Source organism: Gopherus flavomarginatus, chromosome 17 (assembly GCF_025201925.1).
Source record: "Gopherus flavomarginatus isolate rGopFla2 chromosome 17, rGopFla2.mat.asm, whole genome shotgun sequence".
In the NCBI taxonomy this organism is placed as follows: domain Eukaryota; kingdom Metazoa; phylum Chordata; order Testudines; family Testudinidae; genus Gopherus; species Gopherus flavomarginatus.
The window spans coordinates 23,328,187-23,355,800 of NC_066633.1; the positions used below are offsets into that span (position 1 = coordinate 23,328,187).

General features: G+C 54.8%; 1 protein-coding gene and 2 pseudogenes across 1 annotated transcript in view; 2 read left to right on the forward strand and 1 right to left on the reverse strand.

The window, feature by feature from the left end:
• Positions 1 to 176: 176 nt before the first annotated feature.
• LOC127036288 (transforming growth factor-beta receptor-associated protein 1-like) lies at positions 177 to 6,908 on the forward strand (annotated as a pseudogene).
• Positions 6,003 to 6,908, forward strand: LOC127036289 (transforming growth factor-beta receptor-associated protein 1-like; annotated as a pseudogene).
• Positions 6,909 to 8,925: 2,017 nt separating this feature from the next.
• MAMDC4 (MAM domain containing 4) overlaps positions 8,926 to 27,614 on the reverse strand; it is a 51,525-nt gene continuing 32,836 nt past the window's right edge. The window contains exons 21-29 of the mRNA XM_050927103.1: positions 23,460 to 23,641; positions 22,419 to 22,835; positions 22,142 to 22,232; positions 18,641 to 18,775; positions 16,155 to 16,289; positions 14,414 to 14,541; positions 11,929 to 12,043; positions 10,925 to 11,103; positions 8,926 to 9,379 (exon numbers count right to left, since the gene is read on the reverse strand). Coding sequence (XP_050783060.1) covers positions 9,314 to 9,379; positions 10,925 to 11,103; positions 11,929 to 12,043; positions 14,414 to 14,541; positions 16,155 to 16,289; positions 18,641 to 18,775; positions 22,142 to 22,232; positions 22,419 to 22,835; positions 23,460 to 23,641 — 1,448 coding nt within the window. The 3' untranslated portion in view covers positions 8,926 to 9,313. The remainder of the gene's footprint in view (positions 9,380 to 10,924; positions 11,104 to 11,928; positions 12,044 to 14,413; positions 14,542 to 16,154; positions 16,290 to 18,640; positions 18,776 to 22,141; positions 22,233 to 22,418; positions 22,836 to 23,459; positions 23,642 to 27,614) is intronic.

The following is a 27,614-nucleotide window of genomic DNA, read 5'->3' on the forward strand; positions in this document are numbered from 1 at the left end:
GCACCTGTTTAGAGTGTAGGACTACACATAATGGAACATGCATAGAGCACTGAGGATGTCATGAAGCTCTAAAGTCAGAGAGAGCACAGGAGGCGTCAGATGTTTCCAGAAGCAGTGAAGTGACACGTCCTTCTGTCTGGCCTGGGTCAGCAGCCTTGAACCATCTGAAACCAGTCATGGTGTTGACTGTGGCTCTAGTGCAGTGGAGGTAGGTTCAAAGAGCAAGGTCATCGCAAAGAAAGTGACTTAGACTAAACCAGGAAACTTCCAGCTAGTCAAACATAAGTACTTCTACCCAGCACCGTTCTCTTTTGTACCAAGTCAGTAGTTCCCAATGGAACTGGACAAACTTCCTTTAACCAAAATGGGTGCAAATATTCTGAGCTTGCCAGGGCTCATGCTAGAGATGACAGCTCAGTGTAACTTAGTGTCATGTCCTGAGTAAGGTCAGCACTGCATCTTATGACCTCTATATTGTACTGCAAGAGAGACACTGATGAAATCTGCACATTTCTCTGCTGAAATGTAACACTTCCCTTCAACCAAGTTTTCAGAATGATGCTTCTGTAGAAGCTAGACTTGCACAACATGTGCTTGTACTTGTACAGAGGCAGAACCAGTTGGCTAGCAGCTCTAGACTATATTCTGTGGTTCAGACTGCAGGCTTCCTATTAGCTAAAATGATGCTGTACTTCAGTGTCCACAAATACCGCTGTGGGTAGTGGGAAAACAGGCTGAACAAGAATAATTCCTGTACAATAAGAAACTAGGGCTTGAGCCACCTGATCTTCAAAAGCTGTTTGTTAGCCGTGTGAGAAACTGAGGGCTTGGAACTCCCCTTCATGTTCCTCAGTAGGACTCTGAAATGACCCCATTCTTCATTCTCTCTGCTGTTCCCTGGAGCCCAGTGCACATGGGGAGTTTAGCTCATGCTCTGAATACTAATGCAATGCAACCATTTCAGGCACATGGCCCCTTCACCCTGACTTCTCCTCAGCATGCCTTTGATGGAGGGAAAAGGGGATGGTGAGATACAGTAACTGGTTTGCCCAAGGTCATACACAAACTGGCAGAGCTTGGACTTGAATCCAAGGCAATGGCTGTAGCTATTGCACCATCTATCTCTAAGTTCAGTTGATGTACTATCCCCTTTGGGGGCCAGTCTTTGGACCTAAGGAGCTTCTAGTAACCAGCACACTCACTTCTTTTTATTTGAAGATAACTTTGACATGCTGAAGGTTGTATAGTGTTTAAGAGATTAATAAAGAGTCACATCAGGATTTTAGTCAAATAGCTTCTGATACTGTAAAGGGAGAAATTGGTTTGATACATAGCTGTACTTATTGTAGAATAACAGTACTAGATTGTTACAAAACAGGGCCATTTCTACCCTGCTTCTTGGAGGGGAAGTAATTCTTAGGTGCTCACAGCTGCTTTGATGCAGATACCCATGACTAGGCTTGGAAGGATTAGATTTATCATTACATGGCACTTACACCTTACCCTCCCAAAATGACCATTTCCATCAGTAATGGAAAGTGACAGAAAAATGCTGCTTGAGAACTTAGTTTAAGGATCTTTATATATAGTGGTGCATGATGTTGACAGTTTGTTTTAATGGTTGCAAAATCTTAACTCTTTGAATTTCAACTTCTGTCATTAAGAATCAACCCCCCCACCCCCTTTTCCCCAAGTGAACGTTAAAAAGGGATACAAAAGGCTTAAAATTATATCCCTTGAAATTATAAAAACCTTGTCAAGCCGACCCCTGACAGTCACGAGCTTCAGCTGCTTCCCTGTAGCTGTGTCTTATTTAATTTGAATCCATAATTCCTGTTTGTGTCTGATCTGGTATTTGCCAAGCACCAACCAGTCCTGGATCGGAGCCAGCGGTCCCGGCCCTGGCAGCCCCACAGATCATCCAGAAGACACAATGAGCGAGAAGGCCTTTTAGGCTCTTTCCTGCTGTTGAGCAGGAGATGCTAATGGGAGACAAAGCTCAAACTGATGTTCAATGCACTGAGTGCAGTGGAGGAAAACATCTGTATTGGAATCAATGACTGTTTTGTCTTTCACTTCCTAGTAGAAGAGAGGATATCGTCAGCTGAAAAAATAGCTTTTGCTGCCACCAGACAACTGCATAAACACTTGGGCTTCAAGAAAGCGGTCAGTGAGCTGAAATCAGCTTCAGCACTCAACAGCTACTGGTGCTTTGTGACAACCCAGTAATGTTAGTTAACATGATGAACCTGGAACCTATCCCCCCTGGAGCTAGAATCCAGGGAGTTGTGACATTCACATTAAATGAAAACCCTATGAGTGGGGACCCTTTTTGTGTAGAAGATTGCATTATCTTAGTGAAACGGCAGACCATCCAGATGTTCTTGGTGTATGAGGATAGAGTCCAGACAGTGAAGGAAGTGTTCATTATGGAGTAATCCTGTGCCTTGGTAGATGGTCATTACTTATGCCTTGCATTCACTACACAATATATCATATTGAATTATAATGCAAGTCAGCAGTTATAAGGGCTGGGAGCCAGCAGAAAAGCCAGCCAGGGGAAAGGTCAGTCTCCTAGCTTTGGGTTGACTGCAGGAAAAGGGAACTAACCCTGCATGCCTTGTATATAGCTCAACACTGGTGGTGGGAGAACTGTGTGTATAAATAAAGCCACGGGTGCTGCATAACTAGAGGCCTCTCTGCACTTTATTGGGACAGGGCAGTGGACTCGTCACAGGATGGCGTGTGCTCCTGTGCACTGGTCAGAGACTGATTGGAGCAGCCCTGTGTTTTCCTTATGGAGTTGCTCTAGATGAAGTTTATTACAGTGCATAGCATGCTGGATCAACAAGGAAAACAGACCCTACCTTTTAAGGAAGGACACATCCTACAAGACTTTGAAGCGAAGGTAATTATAGCTACCAATAAAGGTGTGTACATCTTGGTGCCATTACCTTTGGAAAGGCAGATTCAAGATCTTCTAACCCGTCAGAGTGGAAGAAGTCCTAATCTTAGTAAAGGGAGCCCGAAGGAACATATAAAAAAGCAGCCAGTTGTGAACCAAGTGAACAGCCAACAGAGGACAGGTAAACAGAGGGAGTTTGCCTAGGAGTTTGCTTTGGGGGAGTTCCCACAGAGTTTTTTTTTTTTTTTTTTTTTTTTTCAGGCTTCTGTGAGCAGTAAATACAACACTGAAGAGGCTCTTAGAAGGAAGACATTATGGGATAGTGAGCGATCAGCTGTTGTGACCTGCACAGGATGTGCCATGTTTGTCTTTCTCCCAGAGGATAGAAGCGACTTCATGTGTACAAAGTGCAAGCTGGTCTCCATATTGGAAGAGAAAATTAAAGGATTAGAGACCCAAGTATCAACCCTGTGCTGCATCAGAGGAAATGAAGATTTTCTGGATAGAAGACAGCGTTTGGTACAGCAAGCTAAAGAATCAGAGGGTGCAGTGCAGAACAGGGAAGAAAATTGGCAGCATGTGACCTCCAGAAGAAGAAAGAGGAGAACCCATTTACCTCGAAAGCAGATAGAGGTAAGAAACCGTTTTCAGGCTCTCTGCACAGGTATTATGGTGGAGAATGGTCTGGAAGACTCATCTGAGGGGAAGGGATCGGAAGGGAGACCCCATTGACTGGAAGGCATGGGATGCATTGTCCTAGGGATGGGGTTCCATGACCACCACTCCCAAGAGGAGGAGATGGGTGGTGGTGGTCGGGGACTCCCCCTAAAGGGAACGGAGTCATCCATATGCCGACCAGACCGGGAAACTCAAGACGTGCTGCTTGCCTGGAGCTAGAATTCAGGATGTGATGGAGTGTCTGCCGAGACTGATCAAGCCCTCAGATCGCTACCCCTTCCTACTTCTCCACATGGGCACCAATGATACCGTCAAGAATGACCTTGAGTGGGTCACTGCAGACTGCGTGGCTCTGGGAAGAAGGATAAAGGAGTTTGAGATGCAAGTCGTGTTCTCATCCATCCTCCCTATTGAAGGAAAAGACCCCGGAAGGGACCATCGAATTGTGGAGGTAAATGCCTGGTTACACAGTTGGTGTCGGAGAGAGGGCTTTGCATTCTTCGACCATGGGATGATGTTCCAGAAAGAAGGATTGCTAGGAGGAGATGGGATCCACCTAACGAAGAGAGGGAAGAGCATCTTCGCAGGCAGGCAGGCTGGCTAACCTAGTGAGGAGGGCTTTAAACTAGGTTCACCGGGGCATGGTGACCTAAGCCCTGAGGTAAGTGGGGAAGTGGGATACTGGAGGAAACAGAAGGAGGAGGGTACAACAGGGGAGGCCTCCTGATCCCTACTGGGAAAGTAGGGCAATCGGCTAGTTATTTTAGGTGCTTGTACATGAAGGCAAGATGCCTGGGAAACAAGCAGTAAGAATTTGGAAGTCCTGGCACAGTCAAGGAACTATGATGTGACTTGGAATAACAGAGACTTGGTGGGGTAACTCATATGACTGGAACACTGTCATGGATGGGTATAAACTTCAGGACGGACAACGGGAGAGAAAAGATGGATGAGTTGCACTGTATGATTGCTCAGAGCTCCAGTATGAAACTGGAGAAAAGCCTGTTGAGTCTTTGGGTTAAGTTTAGAGGCAAGAGCAACAAGGCTGATGTCGTGGTGGACCTCTGCTATACACCACCAGACCAGGAAGATGCAGTAGACGAGGCTTTCTTCGGACGACTAAAGCTTTCAGATTACAGGCCCTGGCTCTCATGAGAGACTTGAATCATTCTGATATCAGCAGTGCACAGACAATCCAGGAAGTTTTTGGAGTGTGTTTGGGACAACTTCCTGGTGCAAGTGCTCGAGGACCAACTAGGGGCTGTGCTCCTCTTGCCCTGCTGCTCACAAATGGGGAAGAATTGGGAGGGGAAGTAGAAGTGGGTGGCAGCCTGGGCAGCAGTGACCATGAGATGGTTGAGGTCAGGATCCTGACAAAAGGAAGAAAGTAGAGCAGCAGAATATGGACCCTGGACTTCAGAAAAGCAGACTTTGACTCCTCAGGGAACTGATGGGCAGGATGCCCTGCGAGGTTAATATGAAGGGGAAAGGAGGCCAAGAGAGCTGGCTGTATTTTAAAGAAGCCTTATTGAGGGTGCAGGAACCATTCCAATGTGCAGAAAGAATAGCAAATATGGCAAGCGACCAGCTTGGCTTAACAGAAATCTTCAGTGAGCTTTAACACAAAAAGGAAGCTCACAAGAAGTGGAAACTTGGACAGATGAGTAGGGAGGAGTATAAAGATATTGAGCAAGCATGCAGCACAATTAGAGTTGCAGCTAGCAAGGGATATGAAGGTTAACGGGTTTCTACAGGTATGTTAGCAAGAAGAAGGTCAGGGGAAGTGTGGGCCCCTTACTGAATGGGGGAGGCGACCTAATGATAGATGATGAGGTGGAAAAAACTGAAGTACTCAATCCTTTTTTTTTGTCTGTCTTCACAGACAAGATCAGCTCCCAGACTGCTGCAATGGACAGCACAGTATGGGGAGGAGGAGGTGAGCAACCCTCACTGGTGAAAGAACAGGTTAAGGACTATTTAGAAAAGCTGGGCAATGGAAAATAATTAGGGGGCTGGGGCACATGACTTATGAGGAGAGGCTGAGGGAATTGGGCTTTAGTCTACAGAAGAGAAGAGTGAGGGGGGGATTTGATAGCAGCCTTTAACTACCTGAAGAGGGGTTCAAGGGGGATGGAGCTCCGCTGTTCTCAGTGGTGGCAGATGACAGAACAAGGAATAATGGTCTCAAGTTACAGTAGGGGAGGTCTAGGTTGGATAGCAGGAAAAACTTTTTCACTAGGAGGGTGGTGAAGCACTGGAATGGGTTACCTAGGGAAGTGGTGGAATCATCTTCCTTGGAGATTTTTAAGGCGTGACTTGACACAGCTGTGACTGGGATGATTTAGTTGGGGTTGGTCCTGCTTTGAGCAGGGGGTTGGACTAGATGACCTCCTGAGATTTCTTCCAACCCTAATCTTCTATGAATATTCCAAAAGAGAAGTTTTAGGTAATGTACAAACGAATCTTGCAGCAAACAGGTTTTATACACTTTGCACAGCGTCAGTTCCTAGAAGCAAAAGAACTCTTCAGAAGCAACTGACTTGATGTCTGGGAACTGATCACTCTCTACTCCTTCCTTTTGCCTGCTTCCTCTTCATTCATACGGTCTCATCAGCCTCTTTACAAGTACGCTGATTTAAACCAGCTGGCCTAAGGGGATCAGCAGAAGATGACTAAGTGCAAACCATTTCTCCTGAGTTATTTGAATGAAGGCCACAGCACTGAAGTTGCAAATGGCTACAAGGAAGACATTGCTACAGCTGTGCTCAAGCTATATGCAGAGGCTAATCATGAAAGCCTTCTGGATCTACTGGTCTCAGAATTTCTGTCTTCTGACAGATGGTGTTTCTCCAGCCAAGTAGCACTAAGGATTTTGCGCTTAGACTCCTTATCACTACACTGGTCAGGATGCTGGAGCACTTCAGTTATGGGTTAAAATAGTTTAATGGAGACATTCAAGATTCTACACATTTGGACCTTTTATGAGTATAAAATAGAATTCCTTACTTTCTGCTCAAACCAAGCACTAGTGTGGAAGGATGGTGAATGAGTTTTACAGAAAAGTGAGGAGCTTGGAGTACAAATTTTTATGAAAATGCCTTTGGAGGAACAAGGAAATAGCTTTAATCCAGATGTCATGATATACCTTAACCCAGGGGTTGGCAACCTTTCACAAGTGCTGTGCCAAGTCTTCATTTATTCACTCTAATTTAAGGTTTTGCGTGCTGGTCATACATTTTAATGTTTTTTAGAAGGTTTCTCTCTACAAGTCTATATATAATATAACAAACTAGTGTTGTATTGAAAATAAACAAGGTTTTCAAAATGTTTAAGAAGCTTCATTTACAATTAAATTAAAATGTTGATCTTATGCCCCTGACCCCCTCAGCCTGCTGCTGGTCTGGGGTTCTGTTCACCTAGGCTGGCAGTGGGTTGAGTGGGGCCTGCAGCTGGGACCCCAGCTGGGAAGGGTCTGGCAGCCAGAACCCCAGACCGGCAGCAGGCTGTGCGGGGCCAGCAACAGGGACCCCAGACTGGCTGTGGACTAAGCGGCTCAGCCCACTGCTGCTCAGGGGTTCCATCCTCCAGCTCCTGCCAGCCGGGATCTCGGCTGCTGGATGCGCTCAGCCCGCTGCCGGTCTGGGGTCCCGGCCCTGCCCACATACAGTGGGTACCTACCTTCTTCCTGGTTCTGGCCCATTCTCTTCCTCTCTCTGCACTGAGCTGAGGGTGGGAGTGCACTGAGCACACGGCTGGGGATGAAGGGTCTGGCCAGGAGCTAGAATGAAGGAAGGGACTCAGGGTTGGGGCAGGAGGTTTGGGTGTGGGGGCACTTACCTGGGCTGCTCCCATTTGATGTGAGGGATGCAGATGGGAATGTGACTTCCATTTGGGGCTCAGGGTGGGGGTGGGGATGGGAATGGGAATGTGTAGGGTGCATGGGATGTGGGGGAGCTGGAGATGTGGAGGGTGCAAGAGTCAGGGCAGAGGGCTGGGGGCATGTGAGAGGGTGCAGGTGTCAGGGTAGGGAGGCTAGGTATGTGTGGGGGTTGCCAGAGTCAGGGCTGGGGTCATGGGGGGTGAAGGAGTCAACAGAGGGCGGGGTGGTTCAGGGCAGGGGCCTGAGGGAGGTGTGGGGGTGCAGGGCTCAGGGCAGAGGACTAGGGGTGGGGAGTGGGGTCAGGATTCAGGGCAGAGGGCTGGGTGACTGTCCCCCACCGAACCTCCAACGCCCCGCTGCTCCTTGTCCCGACTACCCCCTCTTGGGACCCCACCCCCTATCTAAGCCTCCCTGCCCCTTGTCCCCGACTGCCCCCCTAGGATCCTACCCCCTACCTGTCCTCTGACTTCCCCAACCCTTATCCAACCCCCCCCACACCCAGACAGACCCCCTGGACTCCCATGCCTATCTAAGCACTCCCCATCCCCTGACAGGACCCCCAGAACTCTGGACCCATACAACCCATCCCCCCCCCGCTCCCTGCCTGCCCCAACCCCTCTCCACACCCCTGCCTCCTGACAGCCCCACCAGAACTCCTGACTCACTCAACCCCCCCAGGTCCTTGTCCCCTGACCACCCTGTCCAGAGACCCCTCCTTGCTCCCTGTCCTCTGACTGCCCTGACCCCTATCCACCCCCCCAAACAGACCCCAGGACTCCCATGTCCCATCCAACCCCCCCCCCCCCGCTCCCTCCAGAGATCCCTACCCCTAACCACTCCCCTCCTGGATCCCACCCAGCCCCAATCCAACCCACTCTGCTCCCTGTCCCTTGACTACCCCCCCCCGACCCCCTTACCATGAGGCTCCCCGCTCATCTGGAGCCCTGCCGCCACCGTGCAGCCCAGCCCCGCCCCGCCCCGCCCCACCCCTCAGAGTGATGTGCGTGCAACAGCAGGGCTCCGGATGAGCAGGGAGCATCTTTACCTCTCCACGGAGCCCAACGCTGCCCCGCGGGAGCACGCAGCCCCAGCCCCTAGAGCGCTGCGCGTGCCATGGCAGGGCTTTGTGGGAAGGCGGGGGAGGCGCCGGCAGCTTGCTGCGCTTGGCCAGCGCTCCGGCCTGGGACTGCGGACCCCACGGCTTGCCGCATCGGCAGGATTTTTAATGGCATGCGGGGTCCCAGCAGGCAGCCGCATGCCATTACAAATTGGCTCGTGTGCCATCGGTTGCCGACCCCTGCCTTAACCAATACCCTAAGTCATTTGTTAAATAGCTGGAGTATACTTAGTCTTAGATAGAAAAATAGAGAACAAGAAGTACCATACCCACTTAGCTGAGTTGTATTTGGAGGCAGTGCTTCAGCTAAAATCTGTGACTACAGACAATTGTGTGGAACAGACTGAAACACAGACTCAGTTACACAGTCGTCTTCAGAAATCTGATGTTTATAGGATTCATTTTATTTTAGATAAAATCAGGGGGACAGATCTTCATATGGAAAGGGCAATACTATATGGGGAAACTGCAGGAATGTGACAGCACTTGAACGTGCTTCAGGAAGTTGTTATACAGGATCTGTTCATACTCTAAGTTCAAAAAGGGGCTTGTATTCCTCCTTCCAGCTGACCTTGTCCGTCTCAACGAAAGCTTCCATTGTAGTCAATAGGCAAAACAGTTTCAAGAGTAGCTTGGAAATGAAAGTTGAGCCCAATGTTGCTGGAGGAGCGTGAAGCCTTGCAGAACCCATGTTTCATTCTGTATGTGCAGCTACAGTACAAGTAGGTGCCTATTATGAGAGGCTCACATCTGGTTCTGCTTCCTCATCCGCAGGTAGTGGAGTTATAGTGACCCTGTCCTGGAATTAAAGGTGAGCAGGAATTGCTTGTAATTAGCTTAGGCCCCATCTAATGAAGTGTATGACTGTTCCCTGCCAGCCAGCTCAAAGGGGAGGAAAATGTGATAGTCATGGGGTGAAGGACATCAAGCAGCACTGATGGTTGTGGTGTCTACTACCACCTCCTGCTCTATTCTAAAGAGGAGGGTTTGAGGAGTTCACAGCTGCCATCCAGCCAGCAGGCAGTGAGGGGTCTTGTGCACCCTTCCACCATTGTTGTTGGCTGCCGTATTGCTGCATAGGGCCAAAGCTGATAAGCTGCTCAACTTTACTCCTGGGGAAATTCTGCACCATTGCACATGCACAGAATTTGTCTGCTGCAGATTTCTTAGCTTCCCTACAGAAAAGTGACTTTCTGCAGCAGCAGCAAAGGGAAGCCACAAGAGTGGTCATACGGCCCTTCCCAGCAGTATGTGTTGGGTGCCTGGGGCAGCCATAAGAGAGGTAAATCACTCTAGGGCACGGGGCGGGCCTGGAGAAGACCTGGTTGGTGGCTTCTACGCTGCCCTGGGCTCAGGTGCTAGTCCTGGCTGGGCTGGGGAGGAGGGGACTTCCACTTTCCCTGCATGGCATTGGGGTGGCATCAGACCCACCCCCCAGATTTCTCCCTTGGCTGTAGGAAGCTCTGAAAACTCCCCTCACCCCCACTGCTTCCATTGCTCCTCAGCTGCAGGAGGAGGGATCCCTGTACAGGGATCTGCTCCGCCCCACCCCTGTGCATCAACCCCCTCATCCCTAGACCCTCCCGACGAGCTGCACCCAGAACTGCCCCGGACGAGCCCCACTCCCCTTGCACTTGGACCACCCTGACAAGCTACCTGCAGCTGGATCCCGAGTCTCACCAGCTGCACATAGATTCCCCCCTCCCCCCTCCCGCTGAGCTCTGTCCCCCACCCAAGTCCAGACCTCCTCCACTGAGCCCCAACTGCCTTCACCTGGACCCCCTTGCAGAGTTCCATTACCATTACATCTGGAACCCCCTCAACATGCCCCTGTGAATCCAGATCCCCTGAACCCAGCTTGCCCCACACTGAACCCCTCCACACTTGGAGCCTGTCTGGCCACACCTGGTGCACCTGGCAGGGATGGGCAGGGCCCTGGGGTGTTTCTGGGGCAGGCCTGGTCCTTGTGCTGGGGCAGGGTTGGGTGCAGCCTCACTGCTGAGTCGGGGGGGGCCAGGGGGGCAGGGGTAGCTGCACAGTGAACTCACAGCGTGAGCAGTTTCTAGTCCTGCAGGGATGAAAAAGGCCAAAGAACTGGCGGGTGTCAGATTACCTGCAACTGTAGTGCGGTGGGAGCTGGCATTGTTGGGCAGGGGGGTGGGGGGGGGACTTAGAGTGGCAGTTCTCAGTCATTCATCTCTCTCCTCCCCATCACCCTCCTAGTCAGTCGTTTTTGACTGATGCTGAAGCTGTAAAGGCAGCAGCTGGATAAAGAAGCAAAGCCTCTAGTGGCCCTTCACTTAACCCCAGCCCCAAGCCCAGGCAGTGAGCTGCAGTTCCTTACATCTCTAAACGTGATGTTGTCAAAGCCTTGGCTGGCGGCCCTCTCCTCTGGCATCCTGCCCGCTGCCACCCTCCTCTTCAGCCAGCAGCACATGCTCCAAGCTAGTAGGAGCAGGAAGACGGTGGCCAGGAGAATGCCAATCACGACTGCTGCCACAGTGCCCTTGGCAAGTTTCCCACCTGCAAGCAGAAGCGAGTGCTGAGCACAGTGGAAGATGCTGTGCTGGGCCAGGCCCCTGCACCATCGCCACCAGTGAGGTGAGCTAGGCCCCAGCACCTGGTTTCAGGGGATCAATCTGCAACATGGGGTCCATGTTACGCATCTCCCCCACCCACCTAACATCCCCAGCTGCCTGACTCAGCGAGCTCTCCTGAGAGCACAAGGGTAGAGCAGTGGCCAAAGGCTGCAGTAACTATCACTGCAAGCGTTAACCCTTCAGTGGCCTCACTCACAGGCCTCCTCCTCTTCCTGAGGGGCCCTCATGGGAGAGCAGGGACTAGCTCCAGCCTGGGACTGCCCTCCTCTACTATTTCCCGTTCTCCCCTGGCTGCTGGCCTTGCTTTCCCAGCTCACCCCCAAGACCAGCACCAGTGTGCGTCTCCCCCTCCCTGCTGCCCAGGGAGCCCCATTGGCACAGCAGGCCCAGAAGAGTATTCAGCCTCTTCCCCGCCTCCACATGGCCTGCCCCAGCGGTGTCGGGAAGGGGACAATCTGCAGCAGGAGAGAGCAGCCCACTGCTGCGGGCCAGGGCGAGAGCTCCAGGTGGGCCAGTGTACAAGCAGAAGGCAAAGGGGCAGGGAGTCAGGACTCCTGGGTCCTATGCCCAACTCTGCCTCTAATTCTCTGTACAGTCAGGTGACTCGTTTCCCCGCCCCACCCTGCCCTGTCCAATGGGGGCTGTGCCATGGGTCACACAGATGGGTGGGGAATAGGGGTGCTCGGCAGTAGTGCCTTGCTGAAGGCACAGCTGCTCTGACCTCTGACTGGGTTGGAATCGGCCTCACCTTCCATCTGGCCCAAACTGTTGCCATCACAGCCCTCTCCAGCATGGTACGTGATATCATCCAAGGCAATGGTTCCCCCAGCAGGCCACATGCCATTGGCCACTTCAAAGACAATCTGCAGGGGGAGCGGGAATCCAGCCTGAGCGCCAGCACAGCACCCAGGGAAGGGGGATGGGAGAACAGCTTCACTGCTCAGCCCCCGCACTGGAGGGCACTCCAGAGGAAGGGATGCTGGGGCAGCACCCAGCCAGGAGAGGAGCAGGGGCCTGACTGCAGGGTGGAGAGAGCCCACTGCCCCCTAAGCCAATGGCACCTTGTGACCAGAGGCTAAAGACAAACAGCCTTGGCAAGGAACTGATCTCAACCTGCTCGGGGGGCGGGGCAGGTTGGTTCCATTGGGCTATTTCCACTGGGGCACATGAGCAGGTGCTGCCAACCAGCTGCATGGGCAGCATCCACCAGCCCTAGGGCCCCTGCTTCACAAATGCACAGACACGTGTATGACATTGCGCTCCATAGTCCCCACAGTGAGAGGATTATGGTGTAATTATGATGCATCTTCTACAAAACCTGTCATGGGAGGTGTCAATGGAAAAATTACGGTTTGCTGAGTATGATTATCCCATTTGTGTGCAGGTGTCACCTTTGTATGTAGGGTGACCAGATGTCCCGATTTTATAGGGACAGTCCTGATCTTTGGGGCTTTATCTTATACAGGTGCCTATTACCCCAACCCCTGTCCTGATTTTTCACACTTGCTGTCTGGTCACCCTATTTGTATCTGGAGTTATGAACATTGTATCAGTATCTCACATGTGTCTGCTCCTGGGTAACTCTCACAAGTTAGTTTACATCTAGTCTAGCCAGCACCTTGTGCATGACCTATTCAAGGTAACAGCCCATCAGTGAACACAATGGGCAACCTCACCTAATGGTCTTGCCTGTAAAAAGCACAAGAGTCCTTGTGGCACCTTAGAGACTAACACATTTATTTGAGCATAAGCTTTCATGGGCTACAGCCCACTTCACTGGATGCATAGAATGGAACATATAGTATGCATCCAATGAAGTGGGTTTTAGCCCACAAAAGCTTATGCTCAAATAAATATTAGTCTCTAAGGTGCACAAGGACTCCTGTTTGTTTTGTGGATATAGACTAACGTGGCTGCTACACTGAAACTGGTCTTTCCTGTGACTTTCTAGACAGAATATGGGTCATGGTCCCTGCCATGACTTGTTGAAGCATGCAAGGGCATGAGACTAGATCATATGATACTGGACTCCATCTTGTGCCTGTAGTTTTCCACAAACTGTACTGGGAGCTTTACTTGGAACAAAGAAGTTCCCTCTGCATGGAAGAAACTATAAAAGGGGGAAATGACATCACCCTTTGGCCTCACTCCTCTCACAACTCAACACCTGGAAAGACATTTGGAAAGCAAAGGACTGAACTGGGGAGGGGGTCCCAGGCGGCCAAGAAGGAAGCCCAGCCTGTGTATGGAAGATTGGGGGACTGTTTGCACTATCAAGGTGAGACATGGCTTAATCCAAATCCTGTCCAGTGTATAGAACTTAGATTGCGATTTTGTTTATTTCTTAGATAACCAACTTTGATCTGTATGCTATTACTTATAAGCAATCTTTCTGTAGTTAATAAAGCTGCTTTATATTTTACCTAAAAACAGTGTGGTTTGAGTGTAGTGCATGAAAAATCTTAGCTCAGTTAATAAAAGCCTGTGCATATTATCTCCACATTGAGGGAGGGGTGGCCTGGGTAATAAACTTTACACTGGCCAGGCTTTTGACCAGGGCAGGACAGGACAGTTCTGAGGGCCCAGGCTGAGGAGCTGGAGGGGACTGTCTGGAGCCTCCCTGGAGTTAGTTCATGAGTGGCTAAGAGAAACCTTCATGTAACTGCAGCTGGGCGTGTCCCTGTTTGTGTGTGGCTGTGTGAGTGCACGTCCTGGAGAGGATTGCAACTTGTCACAGCCTCACAGTGTGAGAGGGGGCCCAGAGGTGCCCCAGTTCCAGGCTGCACCCTAGGGAAGTCTCACAACGTGGTACTTGCTCTTACTCCGCCCCATGGATTGGCTGGGCCTGGGCTCAGAGTGCACTACCCACATTTCTAAAGGCAAAGGCTGGTGGTGGGGTGCCTGCTCACAGGCTAGGGACCCCCTGCGCCTGCCCCGCTCAGCTCGCCCTAGTGCCAGGTACCCGCTTGCAGAACAGGGATGCCCTGCACCTGCCCCGCTTAGCGCCCGCTTGCAGGCCAGGGATGCCCCCTGCACTCAACCTGCCTGATTCTCCCATGGTGAGCCAGCAGGTGGGCTCCTCCATCACTAGTGCTCCAGCTCCCTGCTGGCTGCATCTCTGCTACCCACCAGCTGCCAGCAGTGGGAGTGCTGCATGGGCTGTGGCAGGAGATCTGCTGGCAGAGCCATGCCAACGCTCTCCAGGCAGCTCTGGGCATGCCCCCCACCATTACCTGGAACTCCACGGTGTTCTGCACAGAGATGGTTCTGTTCCGCCAGCCGTGGCCCTGGTGCCCTCGGGCGCACCAGACTGTTAGTTCCCCTGCCATGCTGTACAGCTTCACCCTCAGCTCGCCGCTGTCTGGGCCAGAGATGGAAGCGGGACCCAAGGTCAATGCAGACACCCCGGGAAAGCAGCCCAGAGCTCAGCCTTTGCCTGGGCTAACCCCACCACTCACAGGGCCCAGAGCAGCTCAGACATTGGGGAGTAAACCTGAGCACCCCCCCCCCGCCAGAACAAGAGAGGGAAACTGAGGGATGGGGAGAGCAGTGACTTGCCAGGGTTACACAGCCAGCCAGTGTCAGGGCTGGGACTAGAACCCATGAGTCCTGGCTTCCAGCTCTAACCCGTACACCTGACTTCTTGTGCAGCATCACCAGGGCCAGTGCAACCTATTAGGAGACCGAGGCGGTCACCTAGGGCACTAGGATTTGCGGGGGTGTTATCTTCAGCGGTGACCGCAGCGGCCAGATCTTCGGCTGGCTCGGTTGCCGCCAGCATTTAGGTGGAGGGAGCTGGGGCAGGGGGGCATGGGGAGTGCACCTGCAGCAAGTAAGGGGGGGGCAGCACACAGGGGAACTCCCCGCCCCAGCTCACCCCTGCTCCACCTCCTCCCCGAGCAACCCGTGGCCGCTTCACTTCTCCCGCCTCCCAGGCTTGCGGTGCCAATCAGCTTAGGTGCCGCAAGCCTGGGAGGTGGGAGAAGTGGAACAGCGACAGCGTGCTCGGGGAGGAGGCAGGGCAGGGGTGAGCTGGGGCGGGGAGCTGCCGCACAGCTCCCCGGGTCGGGGAGGGGAGCTGTCACGGGGGGGGACCTCAGGGTGGGGGTGGGGGATCTGCCGCAGGGCTAGGGGAGCGGGTGGAGCAGAGGTGAGCTGGGGTGGGGAGCTGCCGCGGGGGGTGCCTCAGGGAGGGGAAGGGCTTCCGCGGGGGGCGCCTCAGGGTGGAAGGGGGGGAGCTGCCACAGGGCTCGGGGAGGGGGTGGAGCAGAGGTGAGCTGGGGTGGGGAGCTGCCGCACGGCTCCCCGGGGGAGGGAGCTGCCGCAGGGGTGGGTGCCTCAGGGCGGGGGCGAGAGCTGCCACAGGGGGGCACCTCAGGGTGGAGGGGGGGAGCTGCTGCGGGGCGGCACCTCAGGTGGGGGGGGCGGGGAGCTGCCGCAGGGCCCAGGGGGGCGGAGGACGCAAGGTGGAAGTTTCGCCTAGGGCGCGAAACATCCTTGCACCGGCCCTGAGCATCACTCCCCCTCTGCTGCCATTCCCAGCGGCATCAGCTCGGCTGGCTGGAGCCCTTGGGCCAGGGCAGCCGGCAGGGACGAGTCCCGCTGCCCAGGCAGACCGGCTTAGGCCGACCATCTTGCCCACAAGCCTCCCAAGCCCTTGTGCAGCTACTCTTACCGGCAGGGTGAGGCCACCCCACAATTAGTGCCCCAGGGCTCCCTGAACAGCCCGGCCAGCCCTCAGCTTGGCTGACAAGTTGCTCTTGGCTTCATCAGCCTGTTGAGAGAATTCCCTCTCGCCCAGGATTTAGCTCCAGGTTGGGAGCTCTGCTTCTCCCCAGCTGGAGTAGCACAATGACTGCGGATCCCTTGCCCACAGCTGGCCCCAGCCCTTTGCCTCTCACGCGCCAGCGCTGCCCCTTTGTCCACCCCCCATGTGGGCGAAGGCCCCAGGCTGTGGCAGCAGGCGTCACTCACAGAAGTGCTCTGGGAAGTCCATGTGGTACCAGAACCGGAGGCAGGCCCCCATGGTGGCGGGCAGGTGCTCGCTCAGCAACCAGGCGGCGTTCCCCCCGGGACCCAGCACGCTGGCATCAAAGTAAACGTAGTGACCTGTGGGGGAGATCAGCAGGAGTGCAGGTGCCAGCCTCCTTTTGCAGGCCAGGTCGGGTCTGCCCACCCCTCATCTCCCTGTGTCCTTCTGCCCACCGTGGCCCAGGGCTCCTGATCTGACCCTGCCCAAGCCCCTCGCGTTGAGTCCTAGGCAGTGCTCTGCTTCACCGGCCTGTTGCGGGGACTCCCAGGACACGCCCTTCCCCAGCAGGCAGCCACAGGGCCCCTCACTCCCAAGGGTCCACAGGCAGGGCCAGGCGGAGGCACGTTGGTGCAGAAGAGCAGGTTGTGCCCTGCTGCTTCCTGAGCCGGGCTGGTGCTGGGCAGAAACAGGGTGTCAGAGTCCGGGGCTGCCAGGCCTGGCAGCTGCACACAGCGTGTGAAGGGACCTGGCCAGCTGGGAGCCTGGCCAGACCCAGACAGGCGGATCTGCCCAGGTACCCATGGGCGGCAGGCGTTGCACTCCATGTTCCCTGCAGTGGGCCCCAGTTCCTCCCAGCTAGAAACGTGAAGTCAGACTCCACAGAAGGGCTCATTACCTCCCCCCCACCCCCGCCGCAGCCCAGGTCAGAGCGCCGTGGGGGTGGTGCCCCCCCCGCCGCAGCCCGGGTCAGAGCACCGTGGGGGTGGTGCCCCCCCACCCAGCCCGGGTCAGAGCGCCATGGGGGTGGTGCCCCCCCACCCAGCCCGGGTCAGAGCGCCGTGGGGGTGGTGCCCCCCCACCCAGCCCGGGTCAGAGCACCGTGGGGGTGGTGCCCCCCACTCAGCCCGGGTCAGAGCGCCATGGGGGTGTTCCCCCCCCCAGCCTGGGTCAGAGCACCGTGGGGGTGGTGCCCCCCCACCCAGCCCGGGTCAGAGCACCGTGGGGGTGGTGCCCCCCACTCAGCCCGGGTCAGAGCGCCATGGGGGTGTTCCCCCCCCAGCCCGGGTCAGAGCGCCATGGGGGTGGTGCCCCCTCCAGCCTGGGTCAGAGCACCATGGGGGTGGTGCCCCCCCAGTCTGAGTCAGAGCACCATGAGGGTGGTGCCCCCCCCTCAGCCTGGGTCAGAGTGCCATAGGGGTGGTGCCCCCCCAGCCTGGGTCAGAGCGCCATGCGGGTGGTGCTCCCCCCCAGCCTGGGTCAGAGCACCGTGGGGGTGGTGCCCCCCACTCAGCCCGGGTCAGATCGCCATGGGGGTGTTCCCCCCCCCAGCCCGGGTCAGAGCGCCATGGGGGTGGTGCCCCCTCCAGCCTGGGTCAGAGCGCCATGGGGGTGGTGCCCCCCCAGTCTGAGTCAGAGCACCATGAGGGTGGTGCCCCCCCCTCAGCCTGGGTCAGAGCGCCATAGGGGTGGTGCCCCCCCAGCCTGGGTCAGAGCGCCATGGGGGTGGTGCCCCCCCCCCAGCCTGGGTCAGAGCACCATAGGGGTGGTGCCCCCCCAGCCCGGGTCAGAGCGCCATGGGGGTGGTGCCCCCTCCAGCCTGGGTCAGAGCGCCATGGGGGTGGTGCCCCCCCCTCAGCCCGGGTCAGAGCCCCATGGGGGTGGTGCCCCCTCCAGCCTGGGTCAGAGTGCCATGGGGGTGGTGCCCCCCCTCAGCCCGGGTCAGAGCGCCATGGGGGTGGTGCCCCCTCCAGCCTGGGTCAGAGCGCCATAGGGGTGGTGCCCCCCCAGCCCAGGTCAGAGCGCCATGGGGGTGGTGCCCCCTCCAGCCTGGGTCAGAGTGCCATGGGGGTGGTGCCCCCCCAGCCCGGGTCAGAGCGCCATGGGGGTGGTGCCCCCCCAGCCCAGGTCAGAGCGCCATGGGGGTGGTGCCCCCTCCAGCCTGGGTCAGTGAGACAGTCAGGACACCTCAGTGCCAGCCCCGCAGCATGGCCCCCAGCCAAGATCAGGGCTCCTGGGTGTGCTGAGCTGCAAGTCACGCCGGGCAGAGCTCAGCAGCCCCAGACCAGTTCCTGAGCCAATCAGCGTCTCTGCCACCCAGCCCCAGGGACGAGGCTTCAGTCCCCAGTTCGGCGGAGCCGGGCCAGGACGGAGGAGCGGATCTGCCTCCCTCCTCCAGGGTGTGGCAGCATGCGCAGTACCCCAGCCCTCAGCAATGAGCCCCTCTAGAGGCTCCTGGCTATGCTGGGCACTGTCCTGAAATGAGGAGCCTCCCTGCCCAAACCCTGAGTCCCCCAGCCCCCTTCTCTGCTGCCCACCCATTCCCAGGAAGGCTGCATGGTGAGGGCTACCTGCTCAGCTCCCCAGCCCTGCCCATCAGTGTGTGGGTCCCTTCGACCCCCCTCCAGGCCAGTCAGGACACCGGCCTCCCCCGGATGCCTCCACCCAGCAGCCCCATCTCTGCTCCTACCTGGCCAAGAGTGCCTCTCACCTGCTGTCGTGCCCAGCGTGTGGTCCACCTTGGGGCCCAGGCTGGCCCCGCTCCTCCAGCCCCAGGCGTAGCTGCCCAGGGTGCGGTCTGAGGGGCTGGTCCAGCCACAAGTGTCTGACTCAAAGTCACAGGAACCTGCCAGCAAGAGACCCCCAGCCCAATTACAGGAGCATGGCTCATGGTGCCACCGGGGCATCCTCTGGGCCCGCCCTGCACTCAATGGGAGGAGTGCAGGATCAGGCCCTTGGCAAGACCTCTCTGGGGCAGCCCCATCCCTACGAGCCTGGGCTGCTAGACAGGAAAACAGCGGCAGGGGACAGCCATCACCTTGCCTCAGGGTAAATCTGTGCTGGGAACACTGGAACTGCCAGGCTGGGAAGGCCTTTGGCCTCTCCAGCCTGGGCCTGTCTCTAGCAGTGGCCAGCACCAGATGCTGGAGGGAGAGGGGGGTTTATAACCCCTCAATGTACAGCTACATCGATCTGTGTGTGGTACTGCATGAGCTCCCCTGCCTCCCGCCAGCACCTCGTGCCCAGAAGGAAGCTCGGAGCCCCCCAGCCTCCAGCCCTGGCCCCAGTGGCAGTAGCTGATGTGACTGTCCCGAGATGTGGGAGAAGCCGAATGAAGCTGCTGTCTGAAGCGCTGCGTTTAGCAAGGTGGGTCAGCTGAGCCACTGCACCTGGGGCGGCTCCCTCAGGCTGGCACAATGGCAGTCTGGCTTGTGCCACAGGGGAGTGGGCAATGCCAGGCATGGAGCGACGTGGAGCTGGGACGAGAACCTGCAATGCCGGTCGCCAAATGCTGCTCACTGTCCCCTTCCACTGGCCTGGGGCAGAGCCAGGGGCTACGAATTATATATGGACCCGTGGTGCCCGCGCTCCAGAAAATTCAGGGCCCGGGGTCCTGCTCCACCAATGTTCGGGGCAGGGTCTGAGCCCCTCCAACACGCCAAACCCCTCATTCTCAGCCCCTGCCAGAGCCCACACCCCAGCCAGAGCCCTCGCCTCCTCTGCCCTAGCCCTGAGCCCCTCCCACACCCCAAACCCCTCAGCCCCAGCTAAAGCCCTCAACCCCTCATCCCCCCACACCCCAACCTTCTGCCCTAGCCCTGAGCCCCTTCTCACATCCCTCAGCCCCAGCCACAGCCCTCATCCCCCTGCACCCCAACCCTCTGCTCCACCCCAGAGCCCTCATCCCCCCCACACATTGTGCAATACAGGGAAACTGTTAAGCGCTTACTGTTTCCAGTCCATTTTTACATTATTTTTAAAAATATATATCGGCTTACAAGGCTGGGGAGGGGGCGGGACTTGGATCCGTTCTGGGCACCACCAAAAATTATACAAGCCTGCCGCACCTGGGCAGAGCAGCAGGTTCCCAACCCCGCCTTGGCCGCCATGTTCAGATTGGTAGGGGCCAGTGGTGATCTGGAGCCAATTCCCACTGGTTCGCGGGAACCAGTTGTTAAATTTAGAAGCCCGTTTAGAACCCAACCGGTTTGAAAAGGGCTTTTAAATTTAACAAACGCTCCAGCAGCTCCCTGCCCTTCCCCTGGCCCCAGCTCACCTCACTCTGCCTCTGCCTCCTCCCCTGAACGCTCCCCCGGCTTCTCCTCCCGCTCCCTGGCTCCCTGCGAATCAGCTGTTTGCGCGGGAAGCCTGGGAGGGTGAGAAGGAAGCAGTGGCTTCCCGCAGGTGAGCTGGGGCAGGGGGGTGGGAACGCGAGGAGGGCTCCAGGCGCCGCACGGCTGCGGCCTGGCCCCCGACCCTGACCCTGGGCGGCACGGCTCCGGCCTGGGCCTGACCCCGACCCCGGCTGGCACGTGTCCGGCCCCGGTCCCGGCCAGCCGGGTGGCGTGGCTCCAGCCTGGCCCCGGTCCCGGCCAGCTGGGTGCCCCAGCTCCGGCCCCTGGGCCCGGCCCAGGCCTGCCGGGCTCCCTGGCTCCGGCCAAGCAGCTCCGGTCCCAGATCCAGCTGAGCAGCTCCAGCCTGCAGCCCCGGGCCGGCCCCCACCTCCAGGCAGCGCAATAAGGGGGCAGGGAGGGGTGTTGGTTAGAGGGCAGGGGAGTTGGGGGGGTGGATTAGTGTCGGGGTGGTCAGAGGGCAAGGAACAGGGGAATTGAATGGGAGCAAGGGTCCCAGGGGGGCAGTCAGGAAGGAGCAGGGGTTGGATGGGGCAGTGGGGGACAGTTGGGTAGGGATTCCCGGGGCAGTCAGGGGACAGAGAAGGGGTGGTTGGATGGGGCAGGGGTCCATCAGGAATGAGAGGAGGGGTTGGATGGGGCACCAGGGGGCAGTCAGGGGACAGGGAAGGGAGGTGGATGAGGCAGGGGTCCCGGGGGGGCTGTCAAGGAACGTGGGGGGTTGGATGGGGCAGGAGTCCGGGGGGGCACCACCCCCTCGTGGGGTGAGGGGGAGGGAACCGGTTGTTAATATTTTGGCAGCTCATCACTGGTAGGGGCCAGCATCTGTCTGACCCTGCCACGCACAGCAGCGTACATGTGTCACAGCCGCCCCTGGCCTTTCCACTCTGACACTGACACACAACTGGCCAGGACCTGTCCTGGGGTACACCCCTCCTCCCCGTGGTCCTGTAGGAGTTGCAGAGAGAAGCCAGCCAGAGACCTCCCGCAAGCAGGCACCAAAGAGGGACCTCGGGCTGTTCCAGACTCTGCGCGGTGCTGGCTGGCACCTTGCGCCAACCACCCCCCCTCAGTCCTCACCTCAGCATCCCCCCTCCCCTGCCCTGCCTCTCTTTTCCCATGTAGCTGAACCCACCCCCTGCAGCCAGCTCTCCCCTCACTGCCCCCTGCTCAGGCTGCTGGGCCACCCTCCCCGTCCCCAGCCAGACTGCCCGGCCCTGAAGAGCTGTGTCTGGCCAGCACCGACTTCGGTGGGCCCTGGGCACTACCAGCCCCATACCTGGCTCTGGGCAGCTGCCGGCCTTCAGGTGCAGATCATCGAGGGCGACATAGGAGAGCTCACCCCCAGCACTCACCACCTCAAACACAGCCTGCCAAAGAGAGCAGGGAGCAGGTGCAGGGTCAGGCCGGAGGCTCAACCAGAGCTGACTGGACACTCATGCAGACTGGAAGGGAGGTGCCAGGCCCACCCATGGCATTGGTCTGCCCCATCTCTTTGTGAAGGCTGGGCCAGAGCCTGATAGACCCCATGGGTCTCAGCCATGCAGCAACAGCATGGTGCCCCAGGACTAGCCCAGGTCTGCTGCAGCCTTCCAATCCCCTGCTGGCCACGGGGAGGTGTGTGGTGGAAAACCTACCTAGTCTAGATGAGAACCCAGCTCCAATGAAGGACTTGCCCTTCCTTCCCCTTATCAGCTCTGGCAGGCCCAGTCCAGCCTCCACCCATGGATGGCTGCCCACGGAGTAGCTGGGGAGCTGCTGGGCCACCCTCCCCGTCCCCAGCCAGACTGCCCAGCCCTGAAGAGCTGTGTCTGGCCAGCACCGACTTCGGTGGGCCCTGGGCACTACCAGCCCCGTACCTGGCTCTGGGCAGCTGCCGGCCTTCAGGTGCAGATCATCGAGGGCGACATAGGAGAGCTCACCCCCAGCACTCACCACCTCAAACACAGCCTGCTGGGGCTGGGGAAGACCCTCAGAGCACATCTCTGCTCAGAGAGTGGCTTCCAGGCTTAGGGCGCCAGGGCTCTGGAGCTCCTCTCTGACTCAGGCTGGGATCTGACTGATCACCCTGTTATTTATAGGCACTGCCAGCACATCAGAGCACCAGTCAGGGACCAGGTCCTATGGCTGTCTCACCTGCCAGTCCTCAGCCGCTTGGACAGTCACTTTACCATAGCGCCAAGCGTCCCCCTGCACTGAGCTCACGCTGAACAGCCTCCGCTGCACCCCCTTCTCCTTCATAAACACCATCAGAGAACCTAGCAAAAGCCAGAGACAGGTCACATCTCCTGAGGGCCGCCCACCGGAGCAGAGGGCAGGGAGCAGTGGCACCACCAAGCCCATGGCACTGGCAGTGTTCATGGGAGCTTGCCCCTGGGCACAAGTAGGAGGCAGTGGGATTTGTTCCTGGTTCCAAGCTCCCACACCCCTACTCACACTCTCTGTGAGGTCACGGGCGGGGGGTCGGGATGCGAGGGAACCAAGCCCCAGGAAGGGCCATGGCTCACCCAGCAAGTGTGTGGCTGTCACGGAGTGTGGGGGAGTCAGGGCCCTGCACCCCCACTTCCTGCAATTCACCGGGACTCTCAGCCAGCCAGTAACACAGAAGGTTTATTAGATGACAGGAACACAGTCCCAAGCAGGGCTTGTAGGTGCAACCAGGACCCCTCAGCCAGGTCCCTCTGGGGGACAAGGAGCTTAGACCCCAGACTTGGGGTACCTGCCTCTTCCCAGCCAGCCCCAGACTGAAACCAAAAACCCCTCCAGCAGGCTCTCCCCCTCTCCCTTTGTCCAGATTTCAGAGTGGCAGCCGTGTTAGTCTGTAGCCACAAAAAGAACAGGAATCCTTTTGTTAGTCTCTAAGGTGCCACAAGGACTCCTGTTCTTTTTTCCCTTTGTCCAGTTTCCCAGGCAAAGGTGTCACTCGTCCCACCCCCCTTCCTGGCTCAGGTATGTCCTTCACCTAAAGTCACCCCCTGCTCTCCCATTCCCCCCTGCAGACAGTCCCAGTAAAACTAAACAACATTTGCAGGTCAATCCACCCCGCTCCCTACTGTGTCACAGTGGCAGAGCCGAGACCAGAACCCAAGACTCCTAACTCCCAGGCCTGACTTCAACCACAGACCAGCCTTCCACTATGCCTCTTGCCCCTCCCTCCACTGCCCAGCATCTTTACACCTGCCAGCCCGAAGGGCTCAAAGAGGTGGGGCTTCCGGGCTCACCTGGGTCACTGGGGCTCAGCTGGTACCAGAAGCCCAGGCACTGCGGACCAGTCAGGGGCCTGTACTGCCCAGAGCTCAGAGTGGCTGCTTGCCCACGGGGCAGGAAGGCCTCGCTGGTATCAACGATCATGTAATATCCTGTGGAAAACAAAATCCAACAGCCTAACAGAGAGTCACTTAATCACTCTAGGCCCAGAACTGAGACCCCTGGGCACACGGCACAGCCATGGACCCTCCAGCACCAGCCCCGGTCAGACCTAGGGGCACACGGGCCCCCTCGTCCCTCCCAGCCCCAGCCCGACCCCTGGGAATGGGGTACAACCATGGACTCCTCTCCCCGGTAAGGTCTGAGGCCTTTTTCTGCAGCCATATTAGGAGAGCAGCAGCCAGGAGCCAAGAAGCAGAAAGTCACATCCTCACGTTCCCTCTAAATTACATTAAAACAATGTCATATCAGGCTGCTGAGAAGGCCCCTGTCCTAATAGCACCCACCATCACCAGATAAGCAAGGAATCTCTTAAGATATTTAAAGAAAACATCGTTTTCTGGTATTCTGCCCCACAAGGAAACATTTAGCTGCAATTGTGGGTCGTGAAATCTCTCCTCTTTGTTGTTTTGCCTTTATGGTCCCTACTTCTCTATTATTAAGGCTAAGATTGTGTCATGGTTATTTTTAGTAAAAGTCACCGACAGGTCACAGGCACTAAAAAAATTCACCATGGGAGCTGTGACCTGCCGGTGACTTTTGCTGCTGCAGCTCCATGGTTTCCCCCACCACCTTCAGGGCCGGCTTTATTAACTGCGGGGCCCGATTCGAATGCCCGGCGGTGGTCCGGGGCTCCGGCGGCACTTTGGCGGCAGGGGGTCCTCTCCGGGTCTTCCGTGACACCGAAGGCCCCCCCCCCGCTGCCAAAGACACCCCCGCTGCTGAAGACCCCAGAGCAGACCCCCCACTGCTGAAATGCCGCTGAAGACCCAGAGGGGACCGCTGCCGGGTGAGTAAAAAAAATAATTAAAAAGGCGCCAGAGGCATGGGGCCCAGGCATGGGGCCCTTTTAGGCGTGGGGCCTGATTCCTGGGAATCGGGGCGAATCAGCCTAAAGCCGGCCCTGACCACCTTGGTGGCTGGGCACTGTGGGATTCCCCCTTGACCATATTGCCCAAAGAGAAAATGGGACACCGCCAGCCACTCAAAGGCGGCATCCCCATCCCCCCACCCGAGGTCCGAGGAGGGTCCTCTCAAGAGTCTGTCACCTCTTGCTGGAACCTTGCAAGGGGTCCCCTGTCGCCTGTCACTGGAACCCTGCCAGGGCCCCACTTGCTGCCAGCTCCAGAGTCCCACAGTCCCTGGGGCTGAAGCAGAGAATGTCAGGCAGGGTCACTTCCATCACCTCAGTGACATAAACCCAGACTTATCTATTGTTTATCTGAATGGTCTCTGTCTGGTTTTTTGATTGTTTCTGTTACATAACTAATTTTGCAATGTATAAATCAATTAAGATGGCAGGGTATCATTGGGTAAAGAACTGTGTCACAATATGTTAGGAGTGGTCAAAGAATTATTTTGTAAACTTTAGTAAAATGGTTGGTTAAGGCACAGCTAAGCAGGACTCAAGTTTAACTATGTAAACTGGAGTCCAAAAGGAAATTCTTTGGACTGGAACCAACTCCAGGACATAGCCCAAGATCAGAGCTGCTGGACCTCAACACCCTGCTAATTACAGCTGCAGAAACTGGAGTCCCCAGATGACCTGATCCTGCCTGTCCAGCAGGAAAAGTTCCTCTGCCTTATTGGGAGTGGTGAGCAGTGCCTGCTTAGCATGTGTGTTCTGTTTTGGTAGCTGTTAACAGAGGTTAAGGGTAAACTGTGTAAGGCTCTTTCACTGGTAAAAGACCCCGCAAATCCACAAAAGACTATGCCCTGAGCAGTGGCAGATTTAGAGTTAGTGGGGCCCTGTGCGCAGCTTCATTTTCGGGGCCTGACCCTCAGGATCCAGCCAAGAAAAAGAACATTCTCTCTTATCTCCCCACCATTTTTCATTCTTTTTGTCTTCATTCTCCTCCTATATTATAAGTAATAGGAAATAAATGAAAATAAAGTGAGGTACCTTGATTGTTTTTGTAGTCTAACTTTTTTTTTCACAGACCACGTGAAAATTGCTGTGGGTCTCGGTGGACCACTTAATGATCTTTCCAAATGTTGTTTGTACCATTAGCTAACTATTGTAAAGTGCTTTGGATAAGAGCACTTTATGAAAAAAAACTTAATGACTGTTCCTTGGTCCACTTGAATGGAGTTCTTAGATCACAGTTTGAGAACTTCTGGTCTAGATGAAAGCTTGTATTTGCATTACACTAACATGAAAAATGTTTAAAAATAAGAAGTATAGATGATGCATGAATGGAAAAATAAAAGTTAACTTTCTCTGAAGAAACTTATTCAACCTGAAAAAAAAATTATTCAGATAGCTTTTTTTCTACACTTTTTCTTTACAAAATCGTCAATTAAGTCATCGTAAGGAATATTTTGTAAAGAGGCACTTTCAATTGTCAATATTGCCGACCTTGTCATACGTTCCTGACTCATCGTATTTTGCAAATAATTTTTAGCTTATTTCAATACAGAGAAAGTACGTTCATCAGCAGGATTTGTGACAGGTATTGTTAAAAATATTTTCAGAATGGTTTCTACATTTGGAAAGGTTGCCTGCAAACCATCACATACAAATCTATACAAGTCAGCTGGTGACCTCGAAGCACAGCCCTCACCATTTTCGATAAAATGAATGAAATGTTTCATTTCATCATCAAAAAAATTCCCTTAATTTCTTACTGTAGTGGCTTTTAGCATTTTCATCCATACTTCTGTCAAAAAACATGCAAAATAAACCAACAGTTTTCTTTAGAGATTCACCTCTACTCTGCAATTACACTATTAGTGTGTCACAAATAACATCGATGGTCTCAACAATAATCTTCTCTTTCCCTTTTAAATTGATTTCATTGTCTCTAGTTTCATCAAAAAATAACTTCCTGCTTTTTTTACACTTCTCATCAGATATATCAGATATATTTTCTGTTTTCTGTTTCATTTCGAACTTCCATGACAAAACTTTTAACTGAGGTTAACAATTGTTATCAACCTTTTGCAGTGATTTCCTGCTAAGGATTTTGCTTCAGTTTTCGCACGTGGTTTTTCAGCATTTGATGTGGCTATGTCAAATAAAGTTTTCTTTATATCATCATAGCTCATTTTCAAAGCCAAAACAGCATCTGCACAAGCAGACCACTGGGTGTCACAAATTCTTTTCCCTGTCAAATGTTTCTCATTTGCTTGCTCCAAGCATGATTGTAGCATACTCCACTGATGCGTGGAAACCGGAAAAAAGGCATACATGTTTTGAACAAAGTCAAAAAAATGTGTAGCTCCCTCACAAAATTCGGCTGCAGCTTTCCAGATTAAATTTAAGGAACGACTGGAACATGGTATGAATAAAGCAGAAGGGCTTGCATCCTTCAGTCTTGCCCGTAGACCTAAATATTTTCCTGCCATATTTGCAACTTTATCAAAGCCCAGGACAATTTTTGATGTACCAGCCTAGATTTGCAATGACCTCCAAAACAGTTGTCTCTAGACTTTCAGAAGTGTGGGATTTTAGTGGGACAAAACAAAAAAAACACTCTGCAACTTCACCATTGCCGGTCACATATCTTAACATTAATGTTAATTGGGCTACATGACTCGCATCTGGTGTTGAATTGACTATTATGGAATAGTACTTGGCATCCTTTACTTCATCCGTGAATTGGTTTCTGAGCCACTCTGCCATTGCAGTGATGAATTAATCATAGGTTTGATGCATTAAAAAGTTGGTCTTCCCTGAGTCATAATACTGATCATTTTTCAAATGTTCTTTGAGAAATCGTCAAATTCACTAACATATTCAAGGCAGGTTAAAAAATTACCTTTTTGATTTGACAATGATGACTCATAGATTCATAGACTCTAGGACTGGAAGGGACCTCGAGAGGTCATTGAGTCCAGTCCCCTGCCCTCATGGCAGGACCAAATACTGTCTAGACCATCCCTGATAGACATCTATCTAACCTA